The 27,277-nt window shown below is 43.1% G+C and overlaps 1 protein-coding gene and 1 long non-coding RNA gene across 3 annotated transcripts in view; one reads left to right on the forward strand and one right to left on the reverse strand.

The window, feature by feature from the left end:
• The window catches only part of FANCC (FA complementation group C), a 141,413-nt gene that overhangs the window by 68,974 nt on the left and 45,162 nt on the right, over window positions 1-27,277 (forward strand). For both annotated transcript variants that reach the window (XM_039544268.1, XM_039544269.1), the window contains exons 6-9: window positions 3,476-3,595; window positions 4,467-4,531; window positions 7,107-7,271; window positions 19,392-19,548. In XM_039544268.1, the coding sequence (XP_039400202.1) occupies window positions 3,476-3,595; window positions 4,467-4,531; window positions 7,107-7,271; window positions 19,392-19,548 (507 nt within the window). The remainder of the gene's footprint in view (window positions 1-3,475; window positions 3,596-4,466; window positions 4,532-7,106; window positions 7,272-19,391; window positions 19,549-27,277) is intronic.
• Window positions 889-27,230, reverse strand: LOC120407919. The gene is made up of 5 exons (XR_005600328.1): window positions 27,200-27,230; window positions 24,844-24,968; window positions 7,200-7,249; window positions 5,303-5,549; window positions 889-1,288 (listed from the first exon to the last, which is right to left on the reverse strand). It is a non-coding gene; the product is annotated as an uncharacterized LOC120407919 (long non-coding RNA).

The raw sequence follows: 27,277 nt of genomic DNA on the forward strand, positions 1-27,277 counted from the left end.
AATTCCCCAAATCCAGCCAGAAGGTTATCTACCAGTCTCTGGAAGGTGGCAGGTGCATTTCGCAGTCCGAAAGGGAGCACATTAAATTCATACAACCCTACATGGGTGATGAAGGCTGACCTTTCCTTGGCTGGGTCATCTACCAGCACTTGCCAGTACCCCTTAGCTACCCTCCCTTCATTTATCAGAGCCTGTATAGCAGATTGAGACATGTCTTAATGACTTTTCAAAGGAACAACAAAAAATAGATGATTTAATGTAATGCTTCCCCCTCCCCCCAAGGATGGAGTAGAACTGCACTTAATAATCTGGCGATATTTTGGGGTAGTCTTTAAGACAGGGATGATGATATTGATCTCCTTGGTAAAGCTCTTTGAGATGTACTAATGAAAAGGTCTATACAAGTGTTAAGTCCCTCCAGTGGAAAGAACCAGAGACATCTCTGTTCTGAGCCCAGTAGGAAAAAGCATACTCGCTTAGGATCTTCTTTTTCCAGAGCCAACTACAATGTTCCCCAGACTCCCTGCTTTTTCTCTTCATTGTATGCTTTAACCTGATACTAAGGCCATCATTCACTATTTGAGGAACTTCACAGGGACCTACCAAAGCCAGCCAATTACAGAACAGGGATGGCAAATGCAATGTAATGCATGTTAGATGGAACAATATGAACTAGTAATACATGTTGATTGAACTTAACTATAAATTCTGAGGAAAAAGACCTGAGTGTCATTGTGGACGGTTCATGGTGCGTGACAAGCGCAAAGCAAATAATGTTAGATTATATTAAGAAAGGGGTAAAGAACAATACTCAAAATACTTTACTGCTATATAAACCAATTTTATGCTCTCACTTTGAATACTCTGTTCACTTTTGTTCACCCCATCTTGAAAAATGTATAATAGAAATAGTTCTAGAGAGAGAAACAAAAGTTAGAAGAAACGTAGAAAAAATTCTGTCCAAGAAGAGATTTTTGTAGATTCAAGGCCTTATTGTAGTGCTTGACTCTCTACTAAACAATCCCAGAAAAGTTAAGAAGGCTTCAGCTCATCTACAAGGCCTCCTAGTTTGTATGTAATGATGGCAGAAATTCTGTGACAGTAATGGTACACAGCACCCATCGTGTGTAATGACACATTGGTTCCTCAGCTCCATGCTTGGACAGGGAGTCTTCAGTTTTGCCGTCTCCATGAATCTTTCAACTTGCATTCAGACCAGCAATCAATCCCTTTGTCTCCTTGCAGCTGATGAATCCTCCCAGTTTCCAGGTGCCGTCCATCTGAAAATCTGATAGTATTCTAAGAGTTAATTTAAACACAAATAGCAATTACCAGAGTAATTAGTAATTTAATTATGGGGGAAATTAGAGGGAAAATGTGAAGGTGAATAGATTAAAGTTTCTATTTTGATTATATTTGGAAGCTTGCGCACCATTAACGTTCCCTTTTTAATGCTGACTTTTCCTGCTTTCAAATTTAAAAAAAGTATATTAATTGCTTTTGTCAAACTGCTGTATAAAAACAATTGTGACAATATTTTCCTTTCATTTTCAGTTTTTAGAACAGTTGCCACTAGATGGTGGTAGAACAGCTTTTTTTTTTTTGCTGAAAGTTATAATTTTTTTAAAAATACTAGAATCCAGGCATAACCATAAATCTTCAGCAGTGTAAAATAATCCCATAGAAAAGAATACAAAATTATACAAGAGTTTGGGATGCACATCTCTTGATATTTCATAATTGTCTTTAGACTTTATTGCATTTCTATTACTTGTTTATTATCTCTTATATACAGTACATTGAATGGGGCATATTTTAATTCCAGGACCAGTGAACCAGTTAATTAAAGACATCCGACAAAGCATATATAAATATTTGGACTGGAGTTCTGAAAGCAGTAATTAACAAACTGCTTCTTTCTTTTTAGCTGAGAATTTTAGATGAGGTTCTCCGTTCAAAAAATAAAGTAGATCAAAGACTCCCAGTACCACTGAGGTTATAGGACTTGAGTCCCAATTTGCCTTCCAAATACATATTTTGAAGAAGTGTCTTCTTCAAGTGCCTTCTTATTCAGTGTCTGCTAATCCTGATTTGCTCAGTCACAATAACCTAGCTTTTGCTCAGTCACAATAACCTAGCTTTCATACACATTTTCATATGATTAATCATGTTGAATTTGTAAGTTGTTTAGGTAGCTATAACATGTAAGGTCCTGATTCAACATGCACCTGAAATGAACCATTGAGGTGGAATATGGCAACTGTCTAGTAGTACACCTCTACCTCGATAAAACACGACCCGATATAACACAAATTCGGATATAACGCGGTAAAGCAGTGCTGGGGTGGGAGGGGCTGCGCACTCCAGTGGATCAAAGCAAGTTCAATATAACGCGATTTCACCTATAACGTGGTAAGATTTTTTTGGCTCCCGAGGACAGCGTTACATTGAGGTAGAGGTGTATATTCTATTAGAATATAACAGTTGACAACTGGAAATTCAGAAAACTATATTCAACTGAAATGATGTAATTTTTTGGATAAGCAGAATATTAATGTAGTTGTGATAGGATGAACAGCCCTGCTCTTATGAAAAGTGCTGAGGTATGTTCAAGTGGATGATACCTTGGTTTGTCAAAAAGTCAGCATATCTCGCAGCACAGTACCTTACTAACATGCTGGGGTGTTGGTTTGGTACTAACGCAGAAGGAAGAGTGCCACCTACAGAATCATCAATGGCACTTCCTGCAGTCATTGTTCTGTGCTTTTGTAAAAATTCATTTGATTTCAACTTACAGCAAATATAATACCAACTATTTGTATTTTTTTATATAATGTTTTCTAATGGTTTTGAAATTTGGTGTAAAGCATTTAGTAGTGAAAGTATTAACAAAAAGTAAATGTCAATATTAAACCATAAATGCTGCCATTAACTCCCTAGTGGAGGTAGCTAAAATAAAATAGGGCCAGATCCTCAAGTACATCCAAAATACTTTAAGCATAATTGAGGGAGTGGTGTGAAACTCTAGTGTAAAATTCCCTTTGCCACCATACTGACTCTGATGTTGCTCTGTGCAATTCTTTCCTTGTGCACAGTGTTAGAGCTGTCTGAGGGATACTTGAAGTTACACCAGCCTGGAATGGCATCCAGGGGCCTAAAAGCTAGCTCAGAATCCGTGTAGTATGGGGCCATTCTGGCCAGGCCCTTTTCTTGCTAAACTAGCACTAACAAGAGCATGTGACATCTGAATCCTTGTTTTCACTGTCAGCCACTGCAGCATCACCCCCACTCTAGAATGCTCTTCACCCCAGCAACTCTCACTTGACTTTTGTGACCAAAGTATACTGGTGGTCTGGTTCAAAGTAGTCACAATCAATCTGAGGATCTGGCCCACAATCTGGTATAACATCAATGATATCAGACACTAAAACATGTTTTATTCTGTTGTTTCTTCCTCGCTATTGATTTCGTCAAGAGTTTGCTGTGCCATCTCCTTTCTTCGTCTGAATGGGGAGCTAACAAAGTTGGTACTGGTACCTTTATTTCTGCTCTTGGCTACACGTCTGCAGATTACTATTCTAAACTGGTTAAAAATGTGAGTAATTTGTGTAATTGAGGTTTTATTAATAATAAATCACCAGTCTGTAGGAATGTATATGAAAATGTCATTGCTATAAGAAACATGAACTGAATGACTGTTATCTTTTTGTACCTTGGTTACTCTTACAGCCTTTTAAGGAAGAAAGATAAAATAGCAAACGACAATAGACCAAAAAGGGAGGCTTATACCAAAGTGTATGGGTTTTTTTTTTAAAATCCTTGTCGTTCATGTATCTCTGAAATGAATATTAGCTAAGATATATTTTGTAACATGAAATTTAATAAATAAGGAAAATATTTTATGTGGCATTTGTTTGCCAGAAAGTAACTTTTTGAATTATGTTTTCTTTTTGACTGTGCACACTGTATTTACAATGCTAGTTGAACCTTATATTTTGGGGAAATGAGTGATTTTTCATTTACCCTGTAAAATCATGGGAATGATATTTCATAAAATGAAGATTTACTACTTATTTTGGCATTTTTACCTATTGTAATGCTTTTTTAAAAGTTAGTTTTCTCTTAACTCTTGGGATGCAGATCTCTAATATTTCACTTATTTCTTTGCTAATTGTGTAATGGGAATGATATATCATGGGCATTTAACAATTTTAGTACCAGTAATTGTCTTGAACACTTTGATTTTGCACTGGAAGGGAGGGGGAGAACGGGAGAGGGGGGAGAGTCTACAGAGAAGGCTACTTACCACAATTGAAATGTCTCTCACACAGAAAAATACAACTGATGTCATCCTATTTGCAGTGCATGTGTGTATCTCTCTCTCTCTCTGTATCTCTCTGTATCTCTCTCTCTATATATATATATATAATGTATGTGTTTTTAATGTCATTCATTTTGTTTAACAGATAGTCTTATCATTAGTGACAGAACTCAAAGGAAATCAGTTTAATGGATTTAACGTTCAAGGGAGGTAGGTGTTATCTAAACTTCATTTCAATATGTCTTAGTATGGATCATTGAAGTTCAGTGAGGTCCTTTTTCAAAATTTTTTAAACAAGTATTTAGACTTCAAAATATATTTAGAATCATGGTAATATTTAGAATTACCGTATAGCTTTGGTAATGGACAAGCCAGTTAAGTTGAATGTCACAGAAAACCTTTTACTTACCAGATAATCATAGCCTTGGGTATAGGGTAGCATGTCTGCAGTGCTGTTACATGCCCCTCTTAACCAATTATGTATTTCCATTCCTTATTCATCATATCAGTGAACAGTGCAGGTATTATTGTATGCTTATTATGTAATGTCAGAAGGGCAGATGTCACCACTAGTGCACGGTTAACAAGAGTCCAAATGTGTAGTCCTTACTCATGCTGAGGAGTCCTGACCCTCACAGTACTCCCATTGAGATTATTACCCATGAGAGTAACTATTACTCAACACAAGTAGACCCACTGTTTAAATACATGGGATAGGGTGATAGAGGTGCTTTTTGAGGTGACTGAGCAGCAGTCTTTCTTTGGTAAAAAGAACAATTATATTTGCTTAGTTTTTGCTTTCCTCACCACTTTGAATGTGTCCGTCCCTCCTTACTATACCTGGTACTGAGGGCTTTTTGAAATGAAGACCATAACCTTTTTATAACATTTAAAAAAACTTTTCAGAATACACCAACAGAGCCTTTGATTACATCTGAATCAAAGTATATGTCAGCAAAAATAAAACAGAGGGATACATACCAGGTGTATTCAATTAATGTGTGGTTGGTACTTGAAAAGGCTGTGTGAAAATGGCTCCATTTTACTCAGAGGTGCACATGGTGTATATTCTATGATAGGTGCTCACTTCAGTAACAAAATAGATTTTTACTACTTGTGCTAATACTACAGGGCTTATATAGCGGTGGGAGAAAGAGCAGGATTATATTCCTTCTTGTGCATTGTCAGCAGAATAGTTAAGGATCTGATTGTCCAGTCCTAGAGAAACCTGAAATAGGAGACAGGAGGAGAGTTGGTCATCTACACAGAAACCCTGAGTCTTTGCATTAGTTCTGGGGCAACCTACCCCCAACCCTTGGCTTTCCTGCAAAGAGCTAGACTACCATGGACCCCTTATCTGATTCTGACCCATGTATCTCTCTCACTCTCAAACACACACACTTCTCTCTCTCTCTCTCACACACACACCTCTCTCTCACTCACTCACACGCATACACACACACACTAAGGTTTGGGGAGGGATGTCCAAGGGTATGTCTACACTGCAGTTAGACTCATGTGGTTGGCCTGTGCCAGCTGATTCAGGCTCGTGGGGCTCTGGTTTAGGTGTTGTTTAATTGAGGTGTAGATGTTCAGGATCAGGCTGTAGCTCTGGGACCCTTCCGCCTCACAGGATCCTAGAGCCCAGGCTTCAGCCTGAGCCTGAATGTCTACACTTATTTCCATATCCATTTTTAAACTGGAGATATTAAATCAGAAATTTCAGAAACTTTGAAAATATATCACGTAGCATTTCTCCACTGTAATCAGAAGGACTCTTCATGTCAACAAATCACAATACGTTCAGTTCTTATTGCTGAGTAGGAGCACTGTGAATAACTGTAGTTTTCATGAATCTCCTCCTCAGTTAGACTGTTAGAAATTATATTGATTTTTTCCATCAGTACCCCTTTTCCAGGAGTCTTCTGAAGGATGTCTCTCATCAAAAAAAGGGCCACATTTGCAAAATATAACTTGTTAAATTTTACCTCTGAAGTTCATATGCATGGGTACCAAAAAGGAATTTTGTACATAAACTGGGAAATACCTACTTTTGCATATGTAATTCCTTATTTTGGCTGCACGGTTAGCACCTTCATGCATATGCGAATAAGTCAATCTTTTTAAAATTTGGCTTTAAATATTAAATTATCCTCCACCTTAGTACTACTTAGATTGCACCATCATTAATCTTTTCCAAAAGTGAAATCTTTTTAGGCCGGGTCAATTGCTATGCTATGCTATGCTATGCTATGCTATGCTATGCTATGCTACACTATACTATGCATCCCTTCAGTTGTAGATCTTTAAGACAAATACTCATTTTTATGCCTGAGCACTTGAAGGCAGCAGGATTTATACTATGATGTGCACTGGAGTAATTCCTGCTGGAATGAGAAAAGCCAAGGAAACCATAGGGATCAAAGCCAGCTTGGTTGTCTCCTGTGAGAACCTAAAATACCGATGTGGGAGCTGTGAAACTGTAATCTTCCTCTGAGGGACTGCTTTGCTCTTTATCAAACCAGAAAAGGCAAACTATTCATTGCTAGCAGGGCATACGTAATTATTGAACACTGCCAGCACTTTAGAACTGTTTGAGATCCCTACTGCAGTTTGTTTGCCATAGTCCTCAGTGCCAACATACAGAAATTCTGATTGTTTTAAGCATCTCCATTTGAGAATACTTCAGCATTTGCTACAATAAATAAATGTTTTCTTAACTTTAGAAGTAAGACTTTTGAGTGTTTTCTTTCCCTAAAATAAGAAACTTTTTTCATTTCTCCAGAGTTTCAGATGATCATGTAAATGTAGTGTCCCTTTTTTGCGTCCCTCTTATCACTTTGCCTGATGTAACTCCTCTACTGGAAGCGCTCCTTACCTATCATGGAGGTGGATCGCAAGAGGTTCTCAGCTCAGAGTTTTTAGAAGCTGTGAATGAGACATTTTTAAAGTAAGTAACATATTCCTCCTCACCAAAGAGAATATTAACTGTGTTCAGTTGGAATTACTATATGGTGAACTTGCATGCTGGATGCATTGAATGTCTATTGTATTGTAACAAAATGCTTTCTTTTTACCTAAATAGCAGACCTGAAGTTGAAGGAAAACAAGGATTCTAGATTTCTGATGTGCTATTTCAGTTTTACTTTCCCTATGATATATGTTAGACAGCATCACTGTAATTGTTTTTTGGATTTTGCCTTTCATTGAGATTTTGTTTGTCTTTGCCATAAATATACTAGATCTTTCCTAACTTCTGCTATTAGAGATCCAGTTTTAACATTGTGTCCTTGCATACCAAAACGTGTTGCCTGACAGTTCTCATATTTCTGTTGAGAACTTGGTTCTCCACGTTTTCAAATCTTGTATCGCCCAGCAGATTATTTTTAACTAGGCACTTGAATACAATTAACGATATGTAGATTTGCTTATACCTCTGCCATCAAGGTGGTCCAGTGTTTGGATGAGATTAGCTCATAGATGAAGAAGAACAGGTGATTGAAGCTGAATCTGAGCAAGACAGAGGTGATGGTGAGCAGAGGAAAAGCACTTTGGGAAGTTTGTAGCCACAGTGCTTCCTTTGGTTGAAGGTACATGCCGATAATTGGTCAATTCAATCCATAGTCTAGGAATGCTTTTGGATTTAATGAAGAGGCTAAGCTCTCACATAGCAGTGTCCATGAGTAGCTTTCTGTCATCTCTGGTTAGCAAGGAAACTCCATCCCATCTTGGCAGATAATGGCTTGGTTTCAAGTATACAGGCATTTGTCACCCTCCAGCTGGACTATAGCAATGATGAATACACCTGGGCACGAAGCCATCAGCCCTTATGAAACTCCAACTAATACAGAATGTAGCAGCGAATTTCCTAAGCACTGTGGGCTACTGCAAGCATATCAGACCTGTCCTCTGCTCTTTATGCTAGCTTCACATATAATATCAAGTCAAGTTCAAAGTCTCAAACCTGATCTGCAAGGTACTCAGTGGCCTGGGTTTGGGACATCTAAAATATCATTTAAAAGTCCAGGTTGACAACTCTGCTCCTCAGGCACAATGGAGCTGTACATCACAAGGGTAAAACTTATCTGTACAGGAAACAGAGTTTTCTTAGAGTCATTCATAGACTGTGGAATGAACTCCTAGAAGAACTAAAGACCAACACAAACCTCACCACCTTACACTTGCGCCCTTCTTCAATCTCACCTTCTCTAATACAAACATATAGTAATGAGTACATATTTTAAATAATCTACCAAAGTAAGCAAGCATGCAAAGAAATAAAAAAAACCACTCTAACAAAAGTTTCCCACTTCTCTCCCTGGAAAGAAATGAAGCATATGTGACAGCAGGAGTGACGGATACTTCCTAAAAGTGTGTGTGTGGGGGGGGAGGGGGGCACAAGGCCCAGCCTCTGCCCTCCTCTCCCTCCCCCAAGGCCCTGCATTCTGGCCAAGGCAGAAGCCAGAGCCAGGCCGAGGAACCTGGGCCCCTCCACCTTCCCAGGGTGGGGGGACCCAAGAGCAGCCCCTGGTCCATGTCTCTGCCCTCCGGGCTCCCTGTCCATGTTCAAAAGTGGGAGGGCCCCCCTGGACCCCTGTTTGGCATGCCTGTGTGACCAATATTAGTCACATCACTCAGTGCAGTCCTTGAAGGCACTGAGATAGTTTGGTGATGAGGATGATAGAACCTGTATAGAATGTAATAGAATCTCTGAGACATAGTGATTTAACTTTTGAGTTTGGGCTTTCACAGTGACCACATATGGCCTTGAATACTTCACCCACTTCATTAAACCACATAGTTGGGATGAAATCCCTGGGCCTTATTTCTTAAGATTTTAATGTAACTTGTATTTGATCACCTTTTGCGTAGACCACTGAAGAAGAGTATACCCATACCTAAAACACTTGACTCTTCACACCCTGAACATTCCTCTGATTATCACAATGTCTTGCAGGGGAAACTGCTGCTACTCACAATCCTGCCTCATAGCTCTTTCTCCTTTCAGCATCTCAAGAGACCAGATACCTTGGATCATTCCTCTGATAAATTTTTTGAGTGGAGAAAGAGCTCTCTTTGTGACCCCAAATAAGAGTTCTCATAATTTATATGTAGAAACAACATATGTGTGATATATGTTCATATGGTAGGTGGATTCTCTAAGAGCAGGGGTCGGCAACCTTTCAGAAGTGGTGTGCCGAGTCTTCATTTATTCACTCTAATTTAAGGTTTCGTGTGCCAGTAATACATTTGGTTTTTAGAAGGTCTCTTTCTCTAAGGCCTGGTCTACACTATGCGTTTAAACCGAATTTAGCAGCGTTAAACCGATTTAACCCTGCACCTGTCCACACAATGAGGCCCTTTATATCGATATAAAGGGCTCTTTAACCGGTTTCTGTACTCCTCCCCAACGAGAGAAGTAGCGCTGAAATCGGTATTGCCATATCGGATTAGGGTTAGCGTGGCCGCAAATCGACGGAATTAGCCTCCGGGAGCTATCCCACAGTGCACCATTGTGACCGCTCTGGAAAGCCATCTGAACTCGGATGCACTGGCCAGGTAGACAGGAAAAGCCCCGCGAACTTTTGAATTTCATTTCCTGTTTGGCCAGCGTGGAGAGCTCATCAGCACAGGTGACCACACAGAGCTCATCAGCACAGGTAACAATGCAGTCTCCTGAGAATCGAAAAAGAGCTCCAGCATGGACTGCACGGGAGGTACTGGATCTGATCGCTGTATGGGGAGAGGATTCAGTGCTAACAGAACTGCGTTCCAAAAGACGAAATGAAAAAACATTTGAAAAAATTTTCAAGGCCATGATGCAGAGAGGCCACACCAGGGACTCAGTAAAATGCCATGTGAAAGTTAAAGAGCTCAGACAAGCCTACCAGAAAACCAAAGAAGCAAACGGAAGGTCCAGGGCAGGGCCGAAAACATGCCGCTTCTACGCTGAGCTGCATGCAATTCTAGGGGGGTCCGCCACCACTACCCCACCCCTGTCCGTGGATTCCGAGGTGGGGGTGGTAATCGCAGCCATGGCTGAGAATTCTGCAGATGGAGAAGATGAAGAGGAGGAAGAGGAGGACGAGCTTGCAGAGAGCACACAGCACTCCGTTCTCCCCAACAGCCAGGAGCTTTTTCTCACCCTGACGGAATTACCCGCCCAGCCCTCCCAAGCAACTATCCCAGACAATGAAGCCATGGAAGGGACCTCTGGTGAGTGTACCTTGTAAATATAAGACATGGTTTAAAAGCAAGCGTTTTTTAATGATTAATTTGCCCTGAGGACTTGGGATGCATTTGCGGCCAGTAGAGTTATTGGAAAAGTCTGTTAACATGTCTGGGGATGGAGCAGAAATCCTCCAGGGACATCTCCATGAAGCTCTCCTGGAGGTACTCCAGAAGCCTTTGCAGAAGGTTTCTGGGCAGGGCAGCCTTATTCCGTCCTCCATGGTAGGACACTTGACCACGCTATGCATGTAGCAAGTAATCTGGTATCATTGCATGACAAAGCCTAGCTGTGTATGGTCCCGGTATTTGCTGGCATTCAAGCAACATCCGCTCTTTATCTCGCTGTGTTATCCTTAGGAGAGTGATATCGTTCATGGTAACCTGGTTGAAATTCAGGAATTTAATTAAGGGGACAGAGATGGGCATTCCTACTAGGCTGTTTGCCTGTTGCTTAAAAGAAATCCTTCCTTGCAGGTAGCCAAGCTGGGGGATGGCGGGTGATTGGTGCTGAGCTTTTTCGCGTTTGGCTAGCAGGGATCTTCCCTGCTACCAGCCACGCGGTGGGAGGGGAGGTAAAGCGATCATCCCAGAGAATTGGATGGGGCGGGGGGGTTCTGCTGCTGCATGTTAACAGGAAAGAAGCTTGTAAAATGCGACCTTGTACTGAAATGCGACCTTGTAGTGAAATCACATGTGCTATGTAAGGTGAATCGTGTTGTTCACCGTGAAAGAGTGTAAGCATTGTTCTGTAAAATGTATCTTTTTAAATACTTCTCTCCCTTTTTTCCCTCCCTCATGCAGCTGCAAATTTTTCAAGCCTCCCTACTCCATCCCGAAGGCTATCTCAGATAAGGCAGCGGAAAAAAAAGACACGAGATGAAATGTTCTCGGAAATCATGGAAGTGACCCGCAATGAAAGAGCTCATCTGAATGAGTGGAAGGACGTGGTATCAAATTACAGGAAAGATGCCAGTGAACGTGAGGACAGGAGGGACGCTCGAGATGAGAGGTGGCGGCAGGAAGATCAGAGGTGTAGGCAGGAAGATCAGCTGTGGCGGGATGCAACTCGGGGGCTGCTGCGTGATCAAACTGACATGCTCCGGCGTCTGGTGGAGCTTCAGGAATGGCAGCAGGTTCACAGAGTGCCGCTGCAGCCCCTGTATAATCACCCTCACCCCTCACCATGTTCCACATCCTCCTCACCCAGATGTGTAAGAACACGTGGGGGGAGGCTCCGTGCACCCACCCACTCCACCCCCGTGGACAGCCCAACCAAAAGGCTGTCATTATTGTGAAATTTTTTTAGTGGCCTTTTCCTTCCCTCCTATCCTCCTCCCAAACCACACCCGGGCTACCTTGTCAGTTCTCTTCCTCTTTTTATAATGAATTAATAAAGAATACATGATTTTTAAACTATAGTGACTTTATTTCCTTAAGCAAGCTGTAATCGAAGGGGGAGGGTGGGTTGCTTACAGGGAATGAGTCTATCAAGGGGGCGGGGTTCATCAAAGGGAAACAAACACAGCAGTCACACCCTACCCTGGCCAGTGATGAAACTCGTTTTCAAAGCTTCTCTGATGCGCACCGCTTCCTGGTGTGCTCTTCTAATCGCCCTGGTGTCTGGCTGCGCGTAATCAGCGGCCAGGTGATTTGCCTCAGCCTCCCACCCCGCCATAAAGGTCTCCCCCTTACTCTCACAGAGATTGTGGAGCACACAGCAAGCAGCAATAACGATGGGGACATTGGTTTGGCTGAGGTCTGAGCAAGTCAGTAATGTGCGCCAGCGCGCCTTTAAACAGCCAAATGCACATCCTACCACCATTCTGCACTTGCTCAGCCTGTAGTTGAACAGCTCCTGACTACTGTCCAGGCTGCCTGTGTATGGCTTCATGAGCCATGGCATCAAGGGGGAGGCTGGGTCCCCCAGGATAATTACAGGCATTTCAACATCCCCAACTATTATTTTCTGGCCTGGGAAGTAATTCCCTTGCTGCAGCCGTTTAAACAGAGTAGTGTTCCTGAAGACGTGAGCGTCATGAACCCTTCCCGGCCATCCCACGTGGATGTTGGTGAAACGTCCCTTGTGATCCACCAGTGCTTGCAGCACCATTGAAAAGTACCCCTTGCGGTTTACGTACTGGGTGGCCTGGTGCTCCAGTGCCAAGATAGGGATATGGGTTCCATCTATTGCCCCACCACAGTTAGGGAATCCCATTGCAGCAAAGCCATCCACTATGACCTGCACATTTCCCAGAGTCACAACCTTTCGTAGCAGCAGCTTAATGATTGCTTTGGCTACTTGCATCACAGCAGCCCCCACAGTAGATTTGCCCACTCCAAATTGATTCCTGACTGACCGGTAGCTGTCTAGCGTTGCAAGCTTTCAGAGGGCTATTGCCACTCGCTTCTCAGCTGTGAGGGCTGCTCTCATCTTGGTATTCTGGCGTTTCAGGGCAGGGGAAAGCAAGTCACAAAGTTCCATGAAAGTGCCCTTACGCATGCGAAAGTTTCGCAGCCACTGGGAATCGTCCCATACCCGCAAAACTATGCGGTCCCACCAGTCTGTGCTTGTTTCCTGGGCCCAAAATCGGCGTTCAATGGCTAGAACCTGCCCCATTACCATCAGGATCTCCAAAGCGCAGGGGCCCGCGGTTTGAGAGAATTCTGTGTCCATGTCCTCATCACTCTCGTTGCCGTGCTGCCGTAGCCGCCTCCTCCTCGCCTGGTTTTGCAGTTCCTGGTTCAGCATAGACTGCACGAGAATGCGCGAGGTGTTTACAACGTCCATGATTGCTGTCTTGAGCTGAGCAGGGTCCATGCTTGGTGTGCTATGGCGTTTGCACAGTTCACCCAGGAAAAAAGGCGTGAAACGGTTGTCTGCTGCTTTCACGGAGGGAGGGGTGAGGCTGTACCCAGAACCACCCGCGACGATGTTTTTTTCCCCATCATGCACTGGGATCTCAACCCAGAATTCCAAGGGGCGGGGGAGACTGCGGGAACTATGGGATAGCTATGGGATAGCTATCCACAGTGCAACGCTCCGGAAATCGCCACTAGCCTCGGTACATGGACGCACACTGCCGAATTAATGTGCTTAGTGTGGCCGCGTGCACTCGACTTTATACAATCTGTTTTACAAAACCGGTTTATGTAAAATCGGAATAATCCCGTAGTGTAGACATACCCTAAGTCTATAATATATAACTAAATCATTGTTGTATGTAAAGTAAATAAGGTTTTTAAAATGTTTAAGAATCTTCATTTAAAATTAAATTAAAATGCAGAGCCCCCAGACTGGTGGCCAGGACCCGGACAGTCTGAGCGCCACTGAAAATCAGCTCACGTGCTGCCTTTGGCATGCATGCCATAGGTTGCCTACCCCAGCTCTAAGAGTGTGGTCTGTCAACTAAAATATGAAGTTCTAGACATAAGAATGATTACATTAGCTTTCACCTAGGTTTTCTGGAGTGAAAAGGGTGTTTCCTTCAGAATGCACTGAAGTCTTTGCAGGAGTCCATCTCATAAGCTTTTTGTCACCTGTCCTTATACTGTATGTCTGTATTAAACTGGTAAAAATTCTGTAAGCTTTCCCAGGACAACTGCCCTTGGCTAGGCTGTCCAAACTGAGTCAATATCACTTGAGTCAACAGGCAATAAATCATTACAAATATTTTTGTCACTCCTTAATGTTAGTCTGAACATTTTCTGTGGTGATAGAAGGTTTGTCTATGGTCATAGAGGATTTTTCTGAACCAAATATTCTGACCTGTGTTTAACCTTTTCCAGTGCTTGTTTATCACAAGAAGCTAAAGGAATTCAGTTTGTATTGTTGTTGGCCACTTTATTCATTGAGGGTCTCTGAAAGTGCTTGTGAGGGTATTCCTTTGCAGGGGGCGGCCCTAGACTAGCTACCAGCAACTGGCGCCCTAGGCGAACCATACAGTTGACACTCCCAAGCCCCAAGGGCAGATCTAGGCTGAGGTTTTTGGTAAACTGGGAAACATTTTGCCCCTTTTTTCCTTTTAATATTTTTTAGGTGTGGTGGTTTTTTTTTTTTTACAGTGGCTTAATTATTCAGTTTGTCCATCCGTCCATCCAATGTTTCTGAGATCAAATAAAATAGAGACATGAAATTTTCAGAATAGATTTGTACACGACAGCTAGATGATATTTCAGTCCAATCTCAAATAAAAAATACATTAAAAATGTTAATTATAATTTTTATTAGTACAAATCCAAAATCATCCATTATGCTATCCTGCTTTAACTGCCATTACCACCACATCCAATATAGAAAGAAATAAGAAAACTCTTCAGTGAATTTTAACCTATATTTACAAAACACTCCGAATAAAAAACACTCTGTGGTCTTAAAACATGACTTTTAACATAAGAACATAAGAAAGGCCGTACCGGGTCAGACCAAAGGTCCATCTAGCCCAGTATCTGTCTACCGACAGTGGCCAATGCCAGGTGCCCCAGAGGGAGTGAACCTAACAGGCAATGATCAAGTGATCTCTCTCCTGCCATCCATCTCCATCCTCTGACCAACAGAGGCAAGGGACACCATTCTTTACCCATCCTGGCTAATAGCCATTTATGGACTTAGCCATCATGAATTTATCCAGTTCCCTTTTAAACATTGTTATAGTCCTAGCCTTCACAACCTCCTCAGGTAAGGAGTTCCACAACTTGACTGTGCGCTGCGTGAAGAAGAACTTCCTTTTATTTGTTTTAAACCTGCTGCCTATTAATTTCATTTGGTGACCCCTAGTTCTTGTATTATGGGAATAAGTAAATAACTTTTCCTTATCCACTTTCTCAACATCATTCATGATTTTATATACCTCTATCATATCCCGCCTTAGTCTTCTCTTTTCCAAGCTGAAGAGTCCTAGCCTCTTTAATCTTTCCTCATATGGGACCCTCTCCAAACCCCTAATCATTTTAGTTGCCCTTTTCTGAACCTTTTCTAGTGCTAGAATATCTTTTTTGAGGTGAGGAGACTACATCTGTACACAGTATTCGAGATGTGGGCGTACCGTGGATTTATATAAGGGCAATAATATATTCTCAGTCTTATTCTCTATCCCCTTTTTAATGATTCCTAACATCCTGTTTGCTTTTTTGACCGCCTCTGCACACTGCGTGGACATCTTCAGAGAACTATCCACGATGACTCCAAGATCTTTTTCCTTACTCATTGTAGCTAAATTAGCTTCTTTTCTTTTCTTTTCTTTTCTTTTCTTTTCTTGCTTTAAGTTTTGAAAATTCAGTCACTGGTTCTCATAGGTCCAGTTTTCCAGCTATTTTATGCTCTATTGACATTGTGGCAAGTCCAACAAGTCTCTCTTGCACCATTGTTGATGTGTTTTTATCAATTTTAACTTTGAGAAGCTATGTTCTCCACTAGCTACGGAAACTGGCAAAGTTAAAAGAATGCGTAGAGCTATACAAATGTTTGGAAAACTGTGAGTTTATTTTCACAAACAAAATTCAGTACTTCTTCAGGAGTGGAATGTTTCTTAAGTCATCTTGAAAAAGCCTGACGCTCACTACACGAATCTGTAGCATCAATGTCTTTTGAATTTTCATGAGTCAATGCCAAGTCCAGTTTTATACAAAATTCTTTATACAGAATCTTGCTGTTTTCTTTTGCAAGCTGTGGATATCATATAGAAAGCCAAATACTGACTTTAGCTGCTGCATCAATTGAAATCTTTCATCAGCCGAGTGAATAGCAGCAAGGACTGGGAAGCAGAAATTCACTTTGAACCTTTGTTTTGGGTTCTGAATGTGTGTGTCTCATCCTTCATACGAAAACTGCTGTTTCTTTTGCCAAATGTGAACTGGCTCTGGTTCAAATTCTGTCGGAAAGTCTATTTCTTCAGCAAGCTCAAGAGAATCTACCAGTGTTCTTTCGAACCTTTCATCGCTTCTGAATTCTTCCAGAATATTTTTAGTTTGCTGCAGTTTTTGAATAGCAGAATGTATGTTCAAGTTCTTTTCCTGAAGCTGCTTACTAGTGAGGTTAATCTCAAAAAGGATATACCACAAATTGAGTGAAGTCACAAATTTGAACTTGGAAAGACCATTTGCAAGAGCTTCTGCATCTGTATGTGCCGTATTGCCACATGATCCAGTAAAGGTAGTATCGTCAGAAATTTCAGTTAGGGCATCATAAATGTTTCCAAGTTCATAGCGAAGAGGCTTCAAAGCATCAGTGCGACTCTCCCATCTTGTCTGACTAAGTGGTTTCATAGTTAGAGAATTCACATGGCAAGTCAGAATCTGTCAACGGCGTGTTGAGCCTGAGAAAAACATAAACACGTTGCACCAAGTCAAAGAAACTGCTTGCCTCCAAACAGCATCTAGTAGCATCATTGACAACCAAATTCAGAGAATGCGCACTGCAAGGAATGAAAAAGGCCCTAGGATTGATTTCCATCATTCTCCTTTGCACACCATGGTCTTTACCCTTCATATTACTCCCATTATCATAGCCTTGGCCATGTAAGTTTTCAACAGGTAATGACATTGTTTCAAGCTCTTGTAGAATAGTTTTAGTCATAAATGCTCCAGTCGTCTCCTTCAGTGGTACGAAACCCAAAATATGTTCCTTTATGAGCACTTCAACATTATCTTCATTTGCAGACTTTTCCATATCCACAAAACGAATGATCATCATCATTTGTTCAACATGATTCACATCTGGTGTACAGTCCAGTATTACTGAAAAGTATTTTGCAGAATGGGCAGCTTCTACAATTTTCTTTTTAATGGCATTTGCTAGGATTTGAATCGGTTCATTCTGCATATTTTTTCCTAAGTAATGAACCTGTGTTTCATGATCCATTATTTTACATAGATGCTCCTTCATGACTGGATCAAACAAAGGTAGATATTCAACAAATTTTAAAAAGTTTCCATTACCTGGAGTGTATAATTTTTCATTTCTACCACGGAATGCTAAATTTTGCTCACTGATAACTCTCATTAAAGCAATCAGACGCTCTAATATTTGTTGCCAATATTCTTCTTTTTCCTTGATCACACATAAATTTTCTTCATCAATAGTTTTTCCTTTTTTCAATTGTAGTTCAAGTTCTTTTCAATTTTGAAAACATTCCAAATGTTCTGTTCTTCTTTCATGTGAGGAGAGAATTGAAGAGATTTTTCCAGTCCTTTCAACCATTTTCAGTAAGTGATGTACCAATTACTTGATTTCTAAACAACTTGCAGCAAAAGCAAAACACAGAGTCCTTCGACACTGAATATTATAACCAGTTTCAATGAATTTCTTCCCCATTAATGAGTTTCCTCTTGTAATGCTAAGTAGAGAATTTTCTTTTATTTCCATCCTTAAGGAAGGGAAATTCATGAATTTGTTCGGGTCCATGTTCCATGAGAATTTGCCGCACACTGTCATCACATCTGGGCCATGAAGCTGGGTCCCCATACTGTAACTTGTTTGTAACTTCCTCATCCCTTCTTCCTTCTACTTCATTTACTTCAATTTCTGCATGTCTCTGATTGTGAATAAATTTTCTCCACTTCCATATCAGTCTGATGCTGTGAGCTGCCTTCATCTAGAAGTAAGTTTCCATCATCTTGAGTTTCCAAACTGCTTCCATGCGGATGTGAGCTAACCACCTCTCCAAGTAAAATTCCTTCATCTGGATGCTGTGAACTGCTTCCATCTTTATTTGGATTAAAGAGAAGATATTTCAGGAAGGATCCCTGCTGTTTTGTTTGGTCCTTTTCCTTCTCAGCCTTTCGTTTATGATACTCGGCTCCCGAGGGTTTTCTTTTTCCTCTTTCTGCTATGGGGCATTTGAATATTGTTATGTACTGTGCTCCTGATTGTAAGCATTATAGCATTAAGGATGGCTGACACACCACATGGTTGGCGATTTAAACCATATTGCAACCATCCCAACATGTCTTTTCACTGCTTAAAGATTCAATGATTAGTAACATACACTCACTTACCTATTAAAACAGTTAGTTACAGCATTTACACGGAAACAAAATGACCTTTTTCGACGTTATAACCCAACACCGGTTGTTTGGAAAGTAATCCCCTTCCTCACAGTTACCCACTTGGAGTGTGATGTCATAACTTTCGTAGTCTAAGCGTTAACGCTGTTACTTTTATGGACCTTATTTATTACATGTGAACCAGTTATAACAAAGAAAAGTTCATAATTATACAGCCCGATAATAATGCTAAGGTTTAGTAATGCTTAAAGATACTCACATTTTGGATTTATAATGCTGAAAGACATTATTTTTTATTCTTTGGGACCAAGAAACACAATTTTCCACAATATGTGCTCAATTCTTAACCAGCTACCTGCGATGTGTGTTAAAATGACCATTTGACATGTATCAACTTGCGATATATCTGCTCTACATGAATTTCCAGCTATGCGACCAATGAGGTTCACTTAACTGAACTTCTATAAATCTGTTGATAGGCAATTACCATTACACAGTATAAATTATCAACTTTTCTATTAAGGTTGTAGTCACATTTTAAGAAGCAGCATTTTAAGAAGCAGCATGAATAGAGGACTAAAAAGCCAGTGGCTTCTTAGTTCTAATTCCTGCACTCCCACTTACTTGCTGTTTGGCTTTGGGAGAAATCACTTAATCTCTTAGTGTCTCAATTTTCCCATCTGTAAAAGGTAGGTAATAATTAGGAATGCACTTTCTTCTAAAATTGTATAAGTATGTGTATATGGATTGATAATTTTGTATTGATATGCAATTCTTGTAAATATTTATTCACTTCATGGCTCAGTTTGTGGAAAACAATATTTTCCCATTAACTCAGGAAGAAGATTGCCCTCTCTGAATCAGCTATCCTAAGCTTGTGGCTTCGTCATCTGCCTAGCCTTGAAAAAGCAACACTGCATCTTTTTGAAAGGTTGATTTCCACTCAAACAAGTTCACTGGAAGAGGTAGCATGTATCATAAAAGAGTCATTACTGGTATGTACCACAATTAATATATTACATCTTTTATGCTGAAGGATCACCAAATACTTCTCTCATATACAGCATCACTGAAATCCAGCAACCTCTATGGGGGGAAGTAGCTGTCAGCTGGCATGTAGCTTAATAACAGTAGTGGAAAGAGAAGAAATTTTTGTGTAGAACACCATGGCAAATTCCTACTCTAATAAAATACGTTAAAATTAAAAACCTCACAGAACATGACATCTTGGCATCAAAAGCTTCATCCATAGACCATCACAAGATAAACAGAAATGGGGCCTGATTGTCAGAGGTGCTGAGCACTATACAGGTCTGTCTCATCTTACGGTGGGGTTACGTTCTGCAGTCAGCGCGTAAAGCGAAAATCTCGTATAGTCAAAATTACATTGAGTGTAATGGTGGGCGGAATTGCCCGCACTACAGGTACAGTATTTAAATTGTAATTTTTCTCCTTTTTTTGTTTTTGTTCTTGTTTTTGCTGACCACGTAAAGCTGAAATCGCACATGTTAAATGCGCCTAAGATGCGACAGACCTGTAATCATTTTAGATTTTTTTTAGAAATATTGTGTTATATAGTGCACCAATTCCATCCAATGTATTTAGAAATTTGTAATGATTTGGGACCTGGTTACTTGACCTATTAAAGGCTTCCACTAACAAAGAAATAGTAACAGAACCCCTTTATGAAAGCAATACATTTCAGGATGTATAGGTATGTCATGTGCACATATCTTGCATTATGAAAGTGAACCTGAGACATGGATACTCTGAAATGTGGCATATATGATACTATAATCACGCACCTGGAGGTGTGCTCTCATGTGTGTTTTAACATTTTAAAATTCTTCTGTCTTCTTCGTGTATTTTTACATGTCCATTCCACTGTAGGTGTGTGTGCACCACCATGCACAATTGTTGATCTTTTTCCCTCAGTGGTACCCATTGGGGCAGCTTGAGCATGCTCTACCCTTGCGCGCCAATGCATGCAGGTACAAAAGGGGCACTGCTGCCCCCAATCCCTCTCAGTTGCTTCTTACTCCCAGTGATGGTTGTTGGAGCGCTTTCAGTTTGCTATAGCAAGTTCTTCCCTCGCTTCTTGTACATAGCTATTTTTTTCTTAGAAGTTAGAATTTAGGTAAAGTCTAATATAGATAAGTGTTAGTATTAAGTTTCACTTTTAAAGTTTTTTTTTTTAAACCAATTCAAATTTCGGTACCGGGTCTGGTATCAGAGCCATGGCTCGCTTTCTGGGGTTTAAGTCCTGCCTGTCATGTAGTATGCTGATGTTGGTCATTGACCCAAACCCCAGCTGTCTGAAATGCTTGGGGGAGTCCCAAATTACTGACAAGTGTCACATCTGTAAGAGGTTCAAGCCTAGCTCTAAGAAGGATTGAGCAGCCAGGTTCAAGAGTCTCCTAATGGCCCACCATTGGAGCCATTGCTTTTGAAATTTTGGTATGGCGCGCCCATCAGAGATGTCTACAGCACCTCACTCTCTATCTCTGGTGCCAAAAAAGAGAGACAGGCCCTCGAGAGACTTAGTACCCTGTTTGACAAGATCGTCTGTACTGAAGTCAGCTAGAGGCAAGGACTCTGGGAGAGACTCTGAAGACTCCTCATCTAAGGGTATGTCTACACTACAAGAGTAGTTCGATTCAACTTAATTCGAATTTGTGGAATCGACCTTACGAAGTCGAATTTGTGTATCCACACTAAGGACACTAATTCGACGTTGTGAGTCCACACTAACGGGGCCAGCGTCGACTTTGGAAGCGGTGCACTGTGGGAAGCTATCCCACAGTTCCCGCAGTCCCCGCTGCCCATTGGAATGCTGGGTAGAGCCCCCAATGCCTGCTGGGGAAAAAAATGTGTCGAGGGTGGTTTTGGGTAACTGTCATCATTGAACCGTCAATCACGCCCTCCCTCCCTCCCCGAAAGCGCCTGTGGGCAATCTGTTCGTGCACTTTTCTGGTCAGTGACAGCGCGGACGCCACAGCACTGCGAGCATGGAACCCGCTGCAGTTATGGCCGTTTTCACCTCCTCGCACCTTATCGTCCACCTCTTCCACAGTCAGCTGCTGAGAAATCGGGCTACTTTTCAATGGTGCTGCAAGCACTGGTGGACCATAGGGGACGTTTTACCAACATCAACGTCGGGTGGCCAGGCAAGATTCATGACGCGCGTGTTCTCAGGAACTGTGGTCTGTTTAGACACCTGCAGGAAGGTAGTTTCTTCCTGGACCACAAAATAACTGTTGGGGATGTGCAGATGCCTGTAGTGATCCTCGGGCACCCAGCCTACCCGCTAATGCCCTGGCTCATGAAGCCCTATACAGGCGCCTTGGACAGCGACAAGGAACTCTTCAAGTACCAGCGAGCAGCTTTACAAAAGGGGCACTGCTTTACAGAGAAGCTGAACCTGCCCCTGTTTCTTTACCCAGTTACTGTTGACTATCCTCTGCAGTTACATACCCTGTTCACCCTGTTTCCCCCACTTTCAACACATGTGTAAAAATAAAATACATCTTCCATTGTTACTTAACAAACGTTTCTTTATTAATGACTTTGCGTTAAAGGGTTGAAACTGGGACGCAGACTGTGCTGCGTAGGGTGTGCAGTGATGTAAATACCGCCTCTAAACTCGAGGAATTACAGGCTCCTGCTCCTAGAGCGGTCCGCAGTGCCAGACTGGTTGTTTCAACGGAGCCTGCCATCCCTCCTTTTTGGGATTCTGTGTGCGGGGGCTATGTGACCTTGTGGCAGAGGAGGACGGATACAGATTCCTCTGCTGCGTGACTCTGCGGTCCAGGACAAGGACCGCTGCATAAGATCTGTAACCGCCCTCCCCCGCTACAAAGTCACGTCCCCCCCCACCCACACAGAACCTGGAAACCACCTCCCATACTGACCAGGGTGCCTACTGACTGCACTGTCTGTGTGACCTGCTGCTGATCCTGCCCCCGTGTCTGTACCCTGGTAAAGGTGACCGTCCTATGCAATTACCAACCCCCTTCCCCACCCCCCCTTCAAACACAGTCTTCTGTAAAAAAAAAACATGACAGAAACAGTAATTAACAGCAAAGTATTTTTAATAATTAACTAGACAGTTAGGGGATGAAACTGGGATTTGGGCTTGGGTGAGTCAGGAAGGGAAGGACTTCTCAAAATTTAGGGTATGAGAGCTTTTGGGTACTTGAGCACTCTGCTGGGGTGCAGTGACAGTTTTCACGGCCCCTGGCGCCCCTCCTTCTGGTTATTTTGGGTGAGGGGGGTATGGGACTTTGTGGCGGGGGAGGGCAGTTGCAGATACACTGAAGGGGGGCTCTGTCCTCCTGCCTGCGGTCCTGCAGAACATCCACAAGGCGCCGGAGCGTGTCCGTTTGCTCCCTCATTAGTCCAAGCAGCGTTTGAGTCGCCTGCTGGTCTTCCTGCCGCCACCTGTCCTCCCGTTCGCTGTGTGAGCACTGGTACTGAGAGAGGTTCTCCCTCCTGGGGCATTTCCTGTGTGGCTGGTCAGAGCATCCAAGCTCGGACTGCTGTCCAGAGCGTCAACAGAGTGGTGCACTGTGGGATAGCTCCTGGAGCTAAGGTCGATTTCTGTCCACGCCTAGCCTAATTCGACATGGCCATGTCGAATTTAGCGCTACTCCCCTCGTCGGGGAGGAGTACAGAAGTCGAACTAAAGAGCCCTCTATGTCGAATTAAATAGCTTCGTGGTGTGGACGGGTGCACGGTTAATTCGAATTAACGCTGCTAAATTCGAATTAAAGTCCTAGTGTGGACCAGGCCTAAGATCTTCAACCCTAGAACCTGTGACATGTCTGTTGAGGCCAGCCCCTGAAGTAGCCATAGAAAAACATCAGGGTCAGGAATCAAGACCAGCACTGATGACACCAGAGGTTTATGCAGCTGTGAGAGAACTGCTTAACCTCTTGGTGTCTCCGGTGGTGCAGGAAGATTTCCAGCCAGTACCAGTGTTTGTGGTTCCTTCTCCAGCTCTTCAGGAGCATGCAGTACCATTACCTTCTATGCTTTTGGTACCTCAGAAGCTAGTGTAATCAAGAGGCAAGACAATGATGATATCCCCATACTGCCGTCCTGGAGCTTTGAAACACTGCAGGGGTTAGTTCTGGAGCTAAAAGCAAATCCTTTCACAACAGTTCGCAGCTGCCTCAGATTCCTGGGGCACATGGCAGTATGTACCTATGTAGTGCAGCACGGCAGACTACAACTCAGGAAGTTGCAAGGCTGGCTGGCTCCAGTGTATGTCCTAAGTAGCTCAAGTACTGGTGTTAGTTTTGTCATCTCTGGACTGGTGAATACACTCTCTGAAAGTTTGTGTGAAGGTCTGTGACAGAGTATAGGCCCCACATGGATGAGGAAGGGACCAGAGAGGCCCTGGTTGTTAGCCCCACCTATCCAGTCCTGTCAATCATTCATGACTGGGAAGAGGGCTTTAAAAGGGAAAAAACTGCAGTAAGCAGGGGGGAAAGGAGCAAGATTACCCTAAGCACCAGACCACAGGAGCAACGCCTGATGTTGCAAAGGGAACTCCTAGGCAGGAGACCTTCATCCCGACCCTGAGGAAAGTACAGCAGACCCCCTGTGGTAAGACACACAGGCTGAACCTGCCACAGAGACCCAGACAGAGCGATTTCCACAAACCCATTATCTTGGGACTGGATTGTTGGCAGCACTATAGACACCCTTCTTCACCTCTGCTTTCTGGAACCTCAGGGAGTCTTCCTGAAGGCATGGGGAGTTTGTGACTTCCATATTGATGCCCCAGCCAGAGAGACTTAAGGAGCCCCACAAAGGACAGAACCCCCACCTTGGGAATAGTAGGGAAGTGGGGCTGGTGTTGCTACCACCCAGTGTAGATAACTGGGTGTGGTCAGGTTTCCCCACCCCCGAGGGAGGGAGGAACCACCAAAGTCTCTGTTACAGGGTTCTCTTCATTCCCCTACAACCTATGCTCACTTTAATCACAGGTGCATCATCCCTGGTTGTGGGGCACATATAGGGTCCCTGTAGACTCAAGGAAGTCTGTGGTCTTCCCAAGAACTGAAGACTCTCATAAATGTCAGAGTTGTGAGTTGTCCATCTAGTCTGGTCAGCCCTGCTTTTGCATATCAAGGGGAAAAAATCTGCTAGTATTAACAGACAGCACAGCAACTATGTTTTATGTAAACATGCAGGGAGGGATGCATTTGACACAGCTGTGCCAGAAAGTGATTGACCTGTGGGACTTTTGCATAGCCAATTTGGTTCACTTCAGAGCTCCTTACCTTCCAGGAGTGCAGAATTCATTGGCAGATCAGCTGAGCAATTCTTCCCTGACCACCATCAGTGTTTGCTGTCTCCGGACATGGCCAGATTCATGTACCAGCTGTGGGAGACTCCCCAAGTGGACCTATTTGCAAAAAAGGCCAACAGAAAATGCCATCCTGTTTACAGTCCAGGTTTGTTGACAGACACATTCCTGCTATCCTGGAAGAATTCCTTTCTATATGCCTTACCTCCAATTCCATTGCTGCCCAGAGACTTGTCCAAGACCAGGCTTACATCATACTTATAGCACCAGCATCGCCTCAGCAACACTGGTACTCAGCCATGCCAACCTTGTCAGTCAGACCTCCATTATCTCTCCCATTGAATCTATGCATGATTTCCCAGGGCCATTGGTATCTGCTGAACCCCAACCTGCAAGCCCTCCATTTGACAGAGTGGATGCTTCCTGGTTAACACCATTGGAAAGGGCTTGCTCTAAGAACATACAGAAAGTACTTATGAATGGTATAAAGCTCCAAGAAGGGGTACTTATCTGGCTAATAGAAATGTTTTTCCATCTGGTCCTGAAAAAAGGTTCCCTCCAAATAAGCTCTTATCAGTCATGTATTGGATGGTCTTTTACACCTAATACATCAAGGTCTAGCAGTTAGCTCTATCAGGGTACCTCTGGAAGCTATCTCAGCTTTCCACCCCTTGGTAGATAATAGATCTTTTTTCTCCCCAATCCTATCACCATCAGACTGCTAAAGGGTTTGGACAGATTACACTCTTAGGTGAAAGATCCTATTCCCCCATGGGATCTGATTTTGATGTTGGCAAAATTAATGGGGCCACTTTTGAACCTCTTGCAACTTGCTCCCTTCTCTACCTCTCTATAAATGTTGTCTTTTTCATTGTGATTACCTTTATGAGGAAAGTGGGTGAGTTGAGAACCCTGGTACCAGAGCCTCCCTAAATAGTTTTCCATAAGGATAATGTTTACCTCCACCTTCACCCAAAATTCCTAACAAAGGTGGGCTCCAGTTTTAACATTAACCAGGCAGTTTATTTGCTGACTTTCTTTGTGAAACTTCACACTCATAGAGATGAGGAGAAACTTCATTGTTAGATATCAGAGGGGTAGCCGTGTTAGTCTGGTTCTGTAGAAGCAGCAAAGAATCCTGTGGCACCTTATAGACTAACAGAGCCACTTGCATCCGAAGAAGTGGGTATTCACCCACGAAAGCTCATGCTGCAAAACATCTGTTAGTTTATAAGGTGCCACAGGATTCTTTGCTGCTTCTTCATTGTTAGATGTTAGAAGAGCTTTAGCTTTCTACCTGGACCCCATTAAGTTCTTCAGTTCCTCAATGCAGTTGTTTGTTGCGGTTGTGGATAGAATGAAAGGACACCCAGTTTCCATTCAGAGGATTTCACCCTGGATTTCTTTGTGCATTTGTTTGTGTTACCAGTTGGCTAATGTGATGCCACCAGCTAGAGCAAGGGTGGGCAAACTACGGCCCGCGGGCTGGACCTGGCCCATCAGGGATTTGGATCCGGCCCGTGGGATTGCCACCCCCATGGTGCCTTGGGCCCTGTGCTGCTGCTGGAAGGGAACCGCGGCCAATGGGAGCTCTGGGAGAGGTACCCACAGGGGAGAGCAGCATGCGGAGCCCTTGCCCTCCCTCCCCCAGGGGCCACAGGCACATGGTGCCGGCTGCTTCTGGGAACAGCATGGGGCCAGGGCAGGCAGGGAGCCCGTCTTAGCCCCCTGTTCACTGCTGCCACCACAGAGCCTCACCAGGTAAGCAGTGCTGGAGCCCGCACCCCGACCCCCTCTTGCACCCCGCACCCCAACCCCCTGCCACACCCTGCACCCAAACCCTCTGCCCTGAGCCCCCTGCTGCACCCCTCCTGCACTCCAACCCACTGCCCTGAGCCCCCTGCCACATGCCTTCTACACCCCTGCCCTAAGCCCCCTCCCGCACCCCAGCCCCATCCTGCACCCCAGCCCCCTGCCCTGAGCCCCCTTGTACACCCTGAGCCCCTTCCTGCACACCCCCGCCCCCACAACCTGCACTCCCTCCCACACCTCTGTCCCCTTCCCCAGCCCTACAGTCATGGCCCTGCATGCAATTTCTCCACCCAGATGTGGCCCTCGGGCCAAAAAGTTTAACAACCCCTGAGCTAGAGTATTGGCCCATTTCACTAGAGCGCATGCAGCATCAGCAGCTTTCCAAGTGCAACTATCTATTCTGGACAACTTGGTCATCAGTGCACATGTTAGCTTCTCATTATGCTGTAGCTAAGCAGTCCAGGAGCCATGCCACTGTTGGACATGTGCAATCAGTCAAAGAAGAAACAACTGCCTACCTGTCTCTAATGGTTGTTCTTTGAGATGTGTTGCACGTTTTCATTCCATGACCCTCTCTTCATAGAATCATAGAATCA

The sequence above is a fragment of the Mauremys reevesii genome, linkage group 6 (genome assembly GCF_016161935.1).
Source record: "Mauremys reevesii isolate NIE-2019 linkage group 6, ASM1616193v1, whole genome shotgun sequence".
NCBI classification, from domain to species: domain Eukaryota; kingdom Metazoa; phylum Chordata; order Testudines; family Geoemydidae; genus Mauremys; species Mauremys reevesii.